The sequence below is a fragment of the Propithecus coquereli genome, unplaced genomic scaffold, assembly GCF_000956105.1.
Source record: "Propithecus coquereli isolate 6110/MARCELLA unplaced genomic scaffold, Pcoq_1.0 Scaffold132, whole genome shotgun sequence".
Lineage (NCBI taxonomy): Eukaryota > Metazoa > Chordata > Mammalia > Primates > Indriidae > Propithecus > Propithecus coquereli.
In genome coordinates, this window is record NW_012137414.1 from 618359 (window position 1) to 632516 (window position 14158).

Below are 14158 nucleotides of genomic sequence, written 5' to 3' on the forward strand. Positions count from 1 at the left end.
TACCTTCTCTGATGTCATTAAGAAATCAACACACATGCAGAATGGCAAACCACTTTAATATATTCTTTAAAACTTGGCCATCATCATTTTGGTGTATATAGTGATTAAAAGTATTACTTAAATTTTACCTCTCAATATATTTTTTGAAAGAATGTTGGTTTTTTTGGGTTTATTATTTTTGTTATTACTAAGAAGACAGAGCTGGTTTTTGCTGCTTGACCCATGGTGATATGTCCACAACACTCTAGCTCTTTGGAGTTTATCTTAATCTAGGAAAAATTATGGGAGGAAATAACAGCTCATTGCTTGATTAATGATTCTAGTTTTTAAAATATTTCTCACGAAATGAAAGAATGGCAGATGCTAATATTATTATTATTTTAATGGCCATGACTCAATTGACCCTAGAATTAGTTTTCATTTGTCACATAACATCTGCAAGCCTGAATTTTCATGATGCCAGCCAGTCTGGCACATACTGTTTTCCAACAAGCTGTTCTGATCTCTAGCAGGTTTGGCTTAATAGGGCCTCATCCACCCAGGGTCTAGCCCAACAGAGAAATCACACATTACATGCTTCCCAGAGGGTACATCCTGGGGCCGCTTTACAACTCTGCTGGCAGCACAAGAACTTCCCATCCACGAAGAATCCACTGTGGTACTTGATCAGCAGGTGGGGGTTGCCCCTTATCTCTGAGGAGCAGGCAGGAAGAAAATGAGATGTGAGCAAACGTTGGCCCAAGAGAAGAAACACATTCAGTAAGTGCTGTTATCACAGAACAATAAAAATCCCATTTGGCCAGCAACCAAGGTAAGAGTAAATGGTTCCCGAAGGATATAAGTCTTTCACTCAGAAGTTAATAAGCCAAAAAGAAAAAAACAAAAGTCTTACTATGTGTATAGTGAGGACAACACAATAACTTGTGTCATTCTTGAAGGAAAAAAACTAGTAAAAATATGCATTTACAGATCAGCTTGGTGTTAGGACTTTAGAAATACAACCATAAAGGAAGTGAGTGGGTTACAGCACATGACGGTGTTCTCTTGTGGCAGAAGGAGGCTGGAGGGTAGGACTAGATCTTATCAAAAAGAAAAAAGGTTCTGATAAATATACACTTCCCCTCACTTTTTATTTTGAAAAATTTCAAATGACACAGAAAAGTTGCAAGAACAATACAATGAACATCCATATACCCTTTACCCAGATTCCTTAATTGTTGACTGTTTGCCACATTTGCTTCATCTCTTTCTCTCTGTAGGTACATATTATTATTTAAATTTTTTATCATTATTATATTGTGCTTAATAATTCGAGAGTAAGTAGCAGACATTATGACCTAAATAATGTCACCCATAAATGCTTCAGCATGTAACGTCTATTAACAAAGACATTCTCTTACATAATCATAATACAATTATTAAATTCAGGAAATTTAACAATGATACAATATTACTTAATGTATATTTCATATTCAAAATTTCCCCAATTGTTCCAATGATAGTCTTTATAATCACTTACATTTTTCCGATCAAGGATCCAATTTAGTCTTATATGATGTTTAGTTATTTAGTTAATTTAGAAGAGTTTCTCATCCCTTCTTTGACTTTCATGACTTTGACATGTTTATACTGAGGCACGAATTGTTTATGGGGCTGCTTTTCTGGGAATATGTGGATATTAAAAAAAGCCATGGGAATAGGGCAATGTGTAATTCAACGAAATGAAATTCTAATCTTCAAATGTAAAACTGTGTCTATCACAAATTAGCCTCTTTTGAAATACAACAAAGAAACCTTCAGGGTTTTAGTAGAGAGTATTTTAAAAAGAGTCCCTAGGTGGGGAGGTCCGGTTCTATGTGTGGCTTCAACTCTTTCCCTCTTGATTTTATGTTCATCTTGAGGATTCCTTATTTTGATCCCAGGAAAGTTCTGCTTCTCCTTTACAACCCTGACTCAAGGAAGTGTATGGAGATAATAATAACTATTTTGCTGGGACAATGGGAGGATATGAGATAATGTGTATAAAGCATCCTGCAGTGTTTGGCCCAGACTAGGTGTTCAATGAACAACGGCTTTAGTGATATCATTCCTTTAGTTTAACTCTGTCCAGCTTAAATTCTGACATTAAAAAACCTTACTAATAAGAATTAAAGGAAAATTATTACAGATATCACAAACAGCAAAAAGAGTTAAGATTACAAACCGCAAGTTTCTTATCTTTGCTCCAAATGGTCATTGTAATTCTTCAGGCACATTACTTGCGTTCCTGCTCTCTAAGGTCCTGGTCTACACATGTCAGGATTACTACTATTTCTTACTGCATGGATTTAGTTTCCTGGGTCACTAATTCTTTTTCCAGCCACGTCCCAAAATCCACATTGCAACACTCCCACCACCTGTATAATGCCAGTAAGAGGAGCTCATATATTAATATCTATACAGGACTTTACATTTACATATTTTCCTTCACATGTACCATCTCATTTAATCTATTCAACAACCCTGAGGGATAGCTATTATTATTATCATGGCTTACACAGTGTTAGATAAATGGAGGGGCAGAAAGGTGGTATAAGTTGCTCAAGTTCACAAGTCTAATAATAGCAGATCTGAGACTCAGCCCCAGGCCTTTTCTACTACATTCTAATGCACAGATGCCAACTTCTCTCTGCCAAACCCCCTTCAGTTTTAATATTTGGAAGGAATGGCATACTTTATCCACATCTGGTTAGTTGAATTCAGAACCATGGTAGCTAACACTCCTTAAGTCACCACCAAATCAGCCTAAACCTTCCAAGTGTAGGTTATCATCTGGAAAATTCTATGCCTCCGATGTCTACCTCAGTTTATAACACTTGGGCCAAATAGTAGACACAAAAAGGGAGGAGCCATTGTATCACAATGAAACTTTGTAGGGGAAGTTTCAGTGAGGGAGCCTGTTTTCCTGTGGCTGGTTGGTTGGCCAACTTGACAGCCAAGCTCGCTCACCTTCTCTTCCACTGTCTTCCAGCAGAGAGGCTGGAGAAAACAGATGCTGTCTTCTTACTTCCTTTGCACATAGAGATGGCCAGGAGACATAGCTCCAGACTATGACACGAGCCAAATTTTGCAGGGGGGGTGCTAAGAAAGCTCAGAACCCCTCAGGGAGCCTCTAAGGGTGGCAAAGCAGAAGGCTAGAAGGATCCTGCATCCCGACTGACTTCACTGAGCTGCCGCACTAGCCCTGGACTGCCTACATCTGGATTTGTTACTGTGGGACAAGAACGAAAGTGAATTTGTTTCAGCAACTGTTGGGTGTCTTTTTACTTGCAGACCAAAGCATTACCACCTGATACAAATAACATACTGTCCATATGGCAGTCCTGGTGATGGGGCCGCTGTAGTTTTATGAGGGGCTAGGAGATACGTTTTTGCTTTTCTCTGATCTTCCTTTACATTTCATATGTTCTTACATGAGCTGCCCCGGGGGCCATCTGAACCTGTCCAACATATATAGTTCCAGAAGGACCCACAAAGGGAGACCTAGGGCATGACCAAGAGCTATACACAGGATGTGTCTACATAGCAACTGTCGCCCCCCCAGGAAATTCCCCCCAAAGAGACTAAATGGGTAGCAGAACCTTAGAGCTTCCCCTGGAAGCCCCACTATAACCACAGTGACTCATGCTTGTGTGTAGTATACTTTAATATATTTAAGAGTGTCTCATGACCACTTTAGGAGAAAGGAAATCTGATCTCTCATTTTATAGGTCAGGAAACTGAGACCCAGAGATGTTAGATGGTTTTTTTGTTTGTTTGTTTGTTTTTATTATTTTTTTTTTATTTCAGCAAATTATGGGTGTACATATGTTTAGGTTACGTGTGTTGCCCTTGGTTCCCCCCCACCCCACCGAAGTCCGTGTTTCAAATATGTCCATCCTTCGGGTAGTTAGATGGTTTTGTTAGATAAGACAGCAAACCAGGACTTGGCTTTAGGTTTGTCTGACTCTAAGAGGGATGCCCTTCTCACTTCAATGAGCTGGTGGTGGGTGGCTCCCAATGGACCACCTGATTATCCTACAGAATGGATTGCTAAACTTTTTTACGCAAAGGGGAAATTAAGCCCTATGTGTGAAAAAGAATGTATTTGCATCAAAGTGAAGTAGGTGTGTGTAATTTGAGTTGTACTGAGAAAGAGCCATAATCTAAAACTTAAATAAAATAAAATCTTCTTCCATCTAGGAGCTTAATACCTAAAATTCCACAAATAGGGTCATTCCTTTGAGTCAAATATTGTCCTTAAACCATTACTCACCTTTAAAATAAAAATATTACAGAGGGAAACATCATAGTACCAAATTACTAACAACGATTCTCTCCCTTCTACCAGAGGTTGTTACCAGGGCAGCCTAAAAATCACTGAATAAAAAGCTTCATTAAATCTTCAATCTTGCCTAGCATTTACAATGTACTGGTTACAAAATTGGGTTTGGGTAATAGAATTCCAAGCCCTCCGTTACTAGGTGTGTGACATTGGCCATGTATTTTAAACTTCACTTGTCTGAAAAATGGAGAATAATATTACCCCTTTCCATAGAGTTGTCAAGAAGATTACCTAAGAAAATGTTTTACGAGAACTTGATAAAGTAGCTGGCAAATCGTAAGTGCTTAGTAAGTATTAAATGTAACTTTCTATAAACATTGAGAGTACAGTAGCCACAAATTTGACACAGTCCCATGGGACCTAGACTTTGCCCTGGTAAAGGCAGGCACAGTGGGTGGAGAGCAGGTGGCCTGGCTTCCCCCAGGCTGCTGGGAGGGCACAATACCGGCTCTGTGTGGAGCAGGAAAGGAAATCTTTCTGGATGTAGCAATGAGAATGCAAAATGAGGATGAGTCTGACACATTCCCTGAGGTTGGTAGGAAAATCAGTAGATTCTCTGTTGGCATTGGGTCCTTTTACGGCCATCTCTTTCCTCCACCAAGCCTCAAAAGAACTCAATTGATGACTCTATGACATTTTTTTGACCTTTCTTTTTCAACATTTCTTTTTTAAAAAATTCTTTTTTTAATTACCTTTTTGTAATGCTTTCAACCACTGACTCCGACTCTCTTCATTTGATGCATACACATAGAGAAGTCCATCTTTATAGACGATCTGGAAAGGAAAAGATTTGGTGCATTTAGATACAATTGGATCATAGTTCACTCAAATTTTTTGTTATCCAAAAGAAACCTTGAGTTTGCTTGTATAGTATACATTAGCTCTGGAATTAGATGAAAAAAATTTACTTTTAAAAATCTTCCAACCCTCAATTTGTTTTATCCCAGACACTCCTACACTTTGGAAAATCACAGCAATGATGCATCTGACAGTGGTGAACATTGAGGTCTCAGCAGGAATGTCCTGGATCATGGAGCATTATAATAGTTAGACATTACACATGTCTCAGGAGGGTTCTGGTCCATCCACCTGCTCAGTGCATGATTCTCTTTACTGCCCATTGGAAAATGTTTAACTGCTGTATCCTTAAAAATATCTTTAGGGCTGGGATGTTCTTTACTTTGCTATGCCATCTTTGCCAATTTCCATACATTCTGATCATTATATAGTTCATACTTGCATTGAGTCAAAATATGTCTTCCTGTTACTTAAGTCTGTTGCACCCCAGGAATCCCCAGAATAAGTCATTTTCTATTCCTTAAGAGAATTGTTTAAACGTTTGAAGATTATAATGCCTTCTCCAAATCCTTCTCTAGTTTATTCAACTCTTGTTGGTAAATAATACAGAGCAGTTATTAAACACCTACTGGTTGCTGGGCTCATTCCTAGCTATTTAAGTATTTTAATCGTAATTCAACTGTATGAAAAAATATATGAGTATGCCTTTTTACAAATGAGGAAACATTCAGAAAGAAGTTGTGTATGTGTTTATGGCTACATAAGTGGTGGGCCTTGGAGGTTGGTGGGGCTCCAAAGCCTGTTTTTCTTGAGCACCCTATGTCTCTGTGATGTGAGCTTGCAGCATCTTCCATAAGCATGTCCTCCCCTGGTTTCTCCCAATTGGGTAATATTTCTTTAAGTGAAAGTATGAGTTGTGCATCAACTGGATTATTGTATTTCATTTTGGACCAGAGGTCCCTAATATTAGTACTGGGTAGTCTGGCCATCTGAAAGACAATCTGTCTGCCTTTAGATCAGAAAGGTAAGTATTCGTGATATAATAAAAGTAGGGCGTGCCTTAGATTAAGCCACTTCCAAAAGGTACTATAGGCATACTCTCCATAGCATACCAGTGTTTAAAATACTTCAAAATAAAATGAAAACTCCTTAACGTGGTGTGAAAAGGCCCTTCCTGAGTCCTGTCCACCTCTCCAGACTCATCTATTTCACCCTCTCATGAGCTGCTTTATTCATAGGAACTACTTGGAGCTCTCCAAACACACATGCCATGCTATTTCACCCATCTGTGCCTTGACACCTGCTGCTTCTTTTGTCCTGCTGCTTATTCCATCTTTCCTGGGTTAAATTCTACTTGTCCTTCCCAACCTGAGTGTCACCTCCAATAGAACACCTCCCTGACCTCTTGAAGTGAGGCATGAAGCTTCTGTGTCCTTGGACTCCATGGATGCACTCTGCTGACCTCCATCTTAACACTCACCCTCACTGCCTTATAATGGTCTGTGCATTAGTCTATTTTGCCACCTCTTTGTAAGTGTCTTGGGGCAGGGTCAGTGTTTTATTCCCTGTAGTATGCCTACTACCACGTAGCACATCAGACACTCAACAGTCCCTGTTAAAAGAGATTGTCAGACCCGAGGCAGGTCAGGCCACTGCAACTGGCACGCTCGTCTTGCTTCCCCTCCCTCCAGGGAAGGCAGATTCATGGACAGATCTTTAGCAAACTGCCCAATGCCCATCTGGAAATATCTCAAGCCTTGTCATTGTCTCAATGGGTCATTTTGCAATATCATAATTTTTCCTAGATATACTGAGTTCATAATAAAAAAGATTAAAGGAAGAACCATCCATCCAATGTAATGTCATTCCTCCCTTTACCTGAAATGGATACTGTCTCTCCACGGGTGTCTGCTCCTCGAGATTTACTTTCTCCACGCATCTGATTTTCTTAATTTCGATTGATCCTTTCCTGCTGCCTCTTTTCTGAATCAAAAAACAAAATGTAAGATACTTCATGCGATGCGCCATGATGCACAAGGAAAAGCATAAAGCTAAAGTTATGCTTGGGCAGGACATTGGAGGATGCGGTAGGCAATGGAGAATCACTTCCTATTACTCCATAATAATCAAAATCCAATGACAACACAATATATTTCTTGAGTGTGGACATAAACACATATACTCTCCAAAAGTCAGTCTTTAAGCAGTAGTTAGTAATCTTGTTTGATAATTTTGAAATGTGTTTCAAATCATCTACCATGTTGTTAATGTACTCAGGAAAAGATTTAACTCCTCAAAGCATCTTCACTTTGTTTCAGTTTTATAGCAGTATTTCAGTATTTCTACTATGATAAAATTCTCAACTGTCAAGAAGTAGTCTTATTTCCAGCACTGTCCCAAGGCAGTGTTTCTGATCCTCAGCACAATTACTTTGTGGGGCTGGATAATTCTTTGTCGGGGGCTGTCCTGCGCACCGTAGGATGTTTAACAGCATCCCTGGCCTCTACCCACTAGATGCCAGTCACATTTGTAGTCCCCTCCTCCAGTTGTGACAACCAAAAATGTCTCCAGTCATTGCCCAATCCCCCTTAGGGGGCAAAAGTACCCTCAGTTGAGAACCACTGTTCTAAACTTATAAGTTGCCTTAGTAAAGTTAACTAATGTTTTAAAATCCTTTATCTTGAATTCATTATATCTAGATTAAGAAAACGCAGTGTGATAAGTGGACAGAAGTGGATCTTTACAGTGTGAGTTAAGAGACCTAATATTCTTTCATTATAATCAAGCACTTAGTGGAGACTTAGAAAAACTAATAAATTGTATAAAAACAATGGAATAAATATGTCTCACCATTTTGTCATATTCATAGTAGGAAAGATTTGTTTTGGTCAACACAAAAAGCCGCTCTTTATAATTATTTGGTGACATTTTCTTCTTTTGCTGTGACCTTTTGAGAAGCAGTTCTTCTAGAATGGGTTTTGTATCTATATTATCATCCTAAACAAAATAAAATAAGTAAAATGAGTGTTTGCAACATTTAGCTAGGTTCTCTTCTAGCCTTCATATTTTTTCATTCAATTATTTCCCATCCAGGAATAATATAAATGCTAATTTTAAAAAATGAGACTGATTTAGGATTATAGCGTAAACTACACAACACCTACAGTTTCTTCTACTGCCTTTGTTTTATAAATATGTTGATTTTTAAAAAGTATTTTATGTGTTTGACTCATTTCCCACTGTGGATCATAAATTCACCATCTTTGCACCACCCTCCAAACCACCTCATCAAAATCCTCCTTATTTCTTAAACATTCCGTAAGTGCCTGTTGAATTCAATTGTATATGATAAAACTTCTAAAAATTTGAACTCCAGGCAGCTCACCATGTATGAAGTGATTGATTAACCAAAATTTCTCTCCATTAATGTGGCCAATGGTTTGACCAAATTATCCACAAACCACTGTGAGACACTGACATCATTGTGACACCCACAGCCCTTGATCATGACCAGATCTTTAACATAAAAGGCATAATTTGGTATACATTTTAAAAAGGTATAATTTTCAATATTTCTGAAAATTTTAAATCAAAGTGAATGCCCAAGATAGAATAAAATGAGGAAAATATATGAGGGTACAATAAAAAATGCTACCAAAAGAGATTTAAAAGAACTGAAAAAAATTAGTACGTTTACAAAATAAAAATCACTCTCGCTTTTTCTTCCAATGTAAAGCATCAAAACAAGGTATTTCTGAAAAAAAAATGCATTAATTTTCTAGTTCCACTAAGACTGTTGCTTTAATCCTTAGTCTGCTATCTGGTCTGACCATGAAAAGTAGCAATGTTAAGCAGTGGCCACGGAGGCAAACTTGCTCATGTTCTTCTTTCCTTTGTGAAATTGCATCATGGTTTGCAGTCAGATACCCAATAGTTAAGATTTTTGTTTATTGATAATCTAAAGGTAATTGATTTTACTCACCTTAGACTCGCTAGAGCCGAAGTATATGTGTGGGTCCTTAACTTTAACTCTCAAGCTCTAAGCAAAAAGTTACTGCTTTGAGGCACCTTCACTCACATTTCTTCTGGCTATGCCAGGGTCATGTATTAAAAAGAAGACATTTGCATCCTATTTATCACTCTTGATCAGGAAGCATCCACACAGGCACTGCTCTGTCTAGATGGAGGCAGATGCCGAGTGAACCCGTCCAATCACTAAGGGGTACTTCTCACTGACCCACTATGACAGGGGAGTAGAAAGAAAGTGACACTAAGAAATACAGCCTGGCGTTGAATAAACTGCAGTCAGTCCCCACTCGGTTTCCTATCGATATAGATTGCGCGACTCTGAAACTGGGAATTTAAAAAAGCAGCTTTTATTATTTATTTATGTAGATCAGGAGACCATTTATTAATCCCTAAAATGTTCTTCAAAGGTATTGTTTGATTTTTAGGCAGAAGATTGGAAACCTTATATATTAAATATAATTAAAGCCTTGGTTACCTTTTGTTTCAGATATTGTTTTATCTATTTTACAAAAGGATAATTCTTTTGCAAAAGTAGAATGACTTTCTTTTCAGCACAATGATTGTTATTCACTATAGTCACTGGTTTCTTTGCCCAAGACTCAAAGACAAGGCAGAGATTAGGGTGTAGCAGAGCTGGTAGGACCTAAGGAGGCAGATAGCATGCCTACCTTTCATCTCTGCCTCCATCGTGAACTCTACATACCTGCCTTCTCCGATAAGCTTATTTTCTACATCCAAAGTCCATGTCTAAAAGAGAATTTGCTTAAAGACTTATGGAAACTATAAGGGTCTACTTTTTGTGAGTGAAAGTCCCTTCTGGAGAAGCCATACCATACTGGACATAGTCATAGGGTACTTTTACCATTTGCATTTCTACATTTAAAAAATTTACTAATAAAGCAGAAGGAGAAAACTGTGGAAACTTGTCAAATTTCTTTTAAATCCACAGCTAAAAACATTAATCCTTAAAGCAGAGTGCCAATTAAATAGATCTGGTTAGTTGAATAGAAAATTTACTTTTTAAAATTTTTTCAGATGGTGAATCAACATGCGACATTAAGAACACTTTTAAAACCTAACTTCACAATGTCAGTCCCTTGTTCTTACGCGTGTCCCATCCTTCACGACCTATGTAATCCTTTGTGAAGTCTTCTCTCTTCACCTACCCCATGAAGAGAGAGCTCTAGAACCTAAAAACTGATAATGCTCATTGGAAACTTTCCCATATATTAAGACTTCCCAATGTGGTGGAAAGAACCCTGTTTAGCTTTGGCTCAAAACAGTATTTTTACTGGTTCTGAAATCGCTTTAAGCCTTGTATTGTTGTTTTAAGGCATAGGGGGTTTCCCTAATTTCTGTGATAAAAGGACTTTTTATTTTGTTGCTTTTTATTCCTAGTATCTCTAGCATTGTGCTTTGCTCAAATGGATGCTCAGAAGAGTTTAATGTATTTACTGCCTGGTATAAATGTCTCAATACTTATAAATAAATATGTAAATAAATCTGAAAAAAAAGAACACTTTTAAAAATGCAAAACCCAGTGTCCAAGGTCATATGCAGTCTTTCCTGCGTATGTATACTGCATGGTGGTATACACACTTTTCTGTTTATAGAACTTTCGCATGCATCACACTAAAGATGGGCTTTTTGGAATTTTATATTAAAAATTAATAAGGTGAGTCACAGAAACCACTGACAGATTCACAAGTTGCCTCTGTGCATTGAAGGGAAGAAGAACATTGAGTACAAGGGAAAGTATCAAGCCCTCGAGCACCTTCTCCAATAAATCTCCAAGCGTTTACAAGCGTTGTTGCATCTGATGTAACATAATTTGTGAAATTTCAACATAATTGTTCATTCCAAAATCCTGCCCTTTGTGAACTTATTGGATTTCATTTTAAAAATCATATGTGATATATATTGATTCTATAAAACCAAGAACTACAGACAGGCAAAAGCAAAAGATGGTTAGCACATCTCTAGATGTTTTTCTTTTCTGTGTTTATTTTCTCAAAGATAGGTTCACATACTGTGCACATAGGTCTGTAATCTGTTGTTGTCATGTAACAAACACCGGAAGCCACATGTCTGTGAAGTTCCATCCAAGAAGGCCAGTCCTTCAAAGCTCCGCTCCCTAAGTTAGACTCCCAAGGCTTCCTAACAATCTTGAAGAACCCCATTTTGATGACTCAAGCTTTTGTCATCTCCAGATCAGTTTCTTCTAAGACAAGCTATGTGGCTTTTGGTCAGGCTGGGACCTGCCTTTCCCCTTTTCTTTGCTTCTGTCCCTTCCTTATACTTCTCCTTTCTCCTCTAAATAGCCTAGATTCTAAATTGAAGGCATTTCTATGGTCTCTCTTGGTATAGGAGGTGATAATTGCTGATGACTAATTTTTAGAAATGCAATGTCTCCTTCCTTGCACTAGGACAATAAATAAATAGGGCTTAGGTACCACTTAAATGCCTGTCCAACAACTAGCAAACTCTGCTCTGCCTACCGTTATTTAAGGGAAATTCAGTTGGGAAGGTAAAAAAAACAACTTTCAAAGTAAAATGAGATGCTAAACCTAGTCAGTATTAACCACAAATCCATTTCCATAGAGGAGCTGGTGGGATATGGCTGGACTTTCATATTACCATCCCCACAGAATAGATATATCGATTTGCTTACCAAATAGCCCAGGCTGCCTATTTCCATAAGCACATGAGACTAAAATGAGATTAAAGCACAGGGGAGGCAAATAAATAAATAAAACCCATGAAACGGGCAGAAATCAATATAGTATTTTCTATAAGAAAGCCAGCAACCATTATGTAACATCTTACATGCATAAAAGGTGCACATTGAATTAACATGACTTGTAATCACTACGATTATTTAGGATTTATAAGGAAATGATACAGTGAGAGTAAGAAATTCAATTTGGCATTTCTATTTGGCACACTTGACTTTGAGCCTACAGTGTGCCCAATATTGAGTGATTTGTTCCAGAAATAAAGATCAGCTTTCCATGGCCATGAGTGACAACGAACAGGTTTGAGAGACAGGTTCCATAACTAATTAATATGCAAGGTTGCTATGGGGTGGTGGACTCAGAAGGCTTGGAGAGGTTACAGGACTGTCATTTGTGAGCTCTGTCAACCTGGCCAAGCCCCTTCCCTGTTCTAACCTTCAGTTTTCTGATCTGTAAAGTGCAATAGGGAACGACTCCTTCACTTTACAGGACTTAAATGAGAAACTCTATGAGAAAGTGCTTGGCACACTGTGGGTACCAATCATAATTAAAAAAGAAAAAGGCGGAAAGAAACAACGCAAGTGCTAGAGTGGAGTCCATTCACTTTGCTATGAAAGGCCTGAGGAAGGAAAATTTGACTTTTTCTTAAGGTAATCAAGAAAGGTATTTTGGCGGGGAGGACATTGTGAAGGATAGCTGATGAAGCTGCGTTAGAGAAATAAATTGCCCAGATCACACTGCTAGTGTGGTGTAGCTGGGATTTGAGTCCCAGCAGTCTAACTCCACAGCCCATGTTCATGACCATAATGCTAACGTTAGAGAAGGACGTGCCCTCTGTGTGCCCCTCCTAAACCAGAGAGTGCCCTGACCTAAACATAGGAAGGCAGCCATAAGCTGTCAAAGCTAGTAGGAACCTTATAAGTCATTTTACAGATGCAATGCTGAGCCCCAGCAGCCTAGGTGACTTAGCCAGGACCGTGAACCAGGGACCTGAGAGATATGGCCCAGGGATCCAGATTCTGGTGTCCTGCCTGGTGCACGGTCCATTCCATGATGGTAGTAAGTAGACTAAGAGAGATCTACGCATTCAGCTAAACATACCACAGCCTTGCTAAAGCATACTGTGCAGTGGAACTAGCCATGCATTTGGGTCTTACCAGACCCATACAAGGGACATTTTCTGGGAAATATCAGAAGACGTGACCATACTAAATAGCAAAATTCTAACCCATATTTTGAAAATAGGTTTCAAGAGCATACAACCTCAAAAGTTGGAATCAATTCTAAGTGGTGCAGAAGGGGAACAGGAGGCAGGAAAGGAAGTGCCCTCAACCAAAAAGTATATTCCCTGACTGGTTCAGGGTGGTGCCTTTAAGCTTTATCCTCTAAAATTGAGACACAAGGATAGCAATTCCTTACCCCTTTGCTTGATTTAGTTATCTCCTCTTACTTTACATGTCATTTAGCTAAAGATTTTGATAGGTGTTAAGATATTAAAATAGCACACATGGGGAGAGGGCAATAGAGGTGGGGGGGCAGGAAAGAGAGAGAAGATGCTCCAAGTGGGGATCGGGGTGGGATGGGAGGAGGGACGGGTCTGGAAGTGACAAACTTGATCTTAAAATATTTGCTCAAGGCCAGGTCCACTTATCTTCCAGCTAAATAACAGAACAAAATATGATGGTAAGTTTAAACAAGAGCAAAAGGTTTGACTCAGAATCGGGTAAAGTGGTTCAAAAGTCTTACGATGCTGGCCAAAGAAAAATACCGGCCGCACAGAACCTGCTGGATCCTCATTTCATATGCTGTTACGCAGGAGACAGGAAGTTAATTGTTCCAAGATGAATTTATGAAAACCAAACACTTTTGGAAGACCTTTTTCTCACAATGGAGACAAGAATTCCAGTGCTATGCCTGTGGGAGCTATAATCTGCTTTGGGTGTGAGATTCATTTTCAGTGCCTCATAGATCTTCTCTAAGCCCTTCCTTCTTTCTGGCAACCTCTTGCCTTCTGTTTCCTCCCTTCTGTCCAGGGCACCCTCTCTGGGCACCTTCCTTAGGATAAAAGCAAAAAGTAACAAATCCCTGAGGTAGCATCTTATGCTGAATTAGTTTAACACATAACACTGCTTAGATGATGTAAGTCAGTGTTGGCAAAAGCAGCAAGCTTTAGAGGGTTCAAATCCCTACTTTGTCTCTATGCAAACTGGCATGTTACTTAACCCTGCTAAAC

At 38.8% G+C, this 14158-nt stretch overlaps 1 protein-coding gene across 1 annotated transcript in view; it reads right to left on the reverse strand.

The window, feature by feature from the left end:
- The window catches only part of BMX (BMX non-receptor tyrosine kinase), a 47659-nt gene that overhangs the window by 32182 nt on the left and 1319 nt on the right, over positions 1-14158 (reverse strand). The window contains exons 2-5 of the mRNA XM_012638698.1: positions 8012-8158; positions 7040-7144; positions 5056-5137; positions 574-693 (exon numbers count right to left, since the gene is read on the reverse strand). Of these exons, the coding sequence (XP_012494152.1) occupies positions 574-693; positions 5056-5137; positions 7040-7144; positions 8012-8158 (454 nt within the window). The remainder of the gene's footprint in view (positions 1-573; positions 694-5055; positions 5138-7039; positions 7145-8011; positions 8159-14158) is intronic.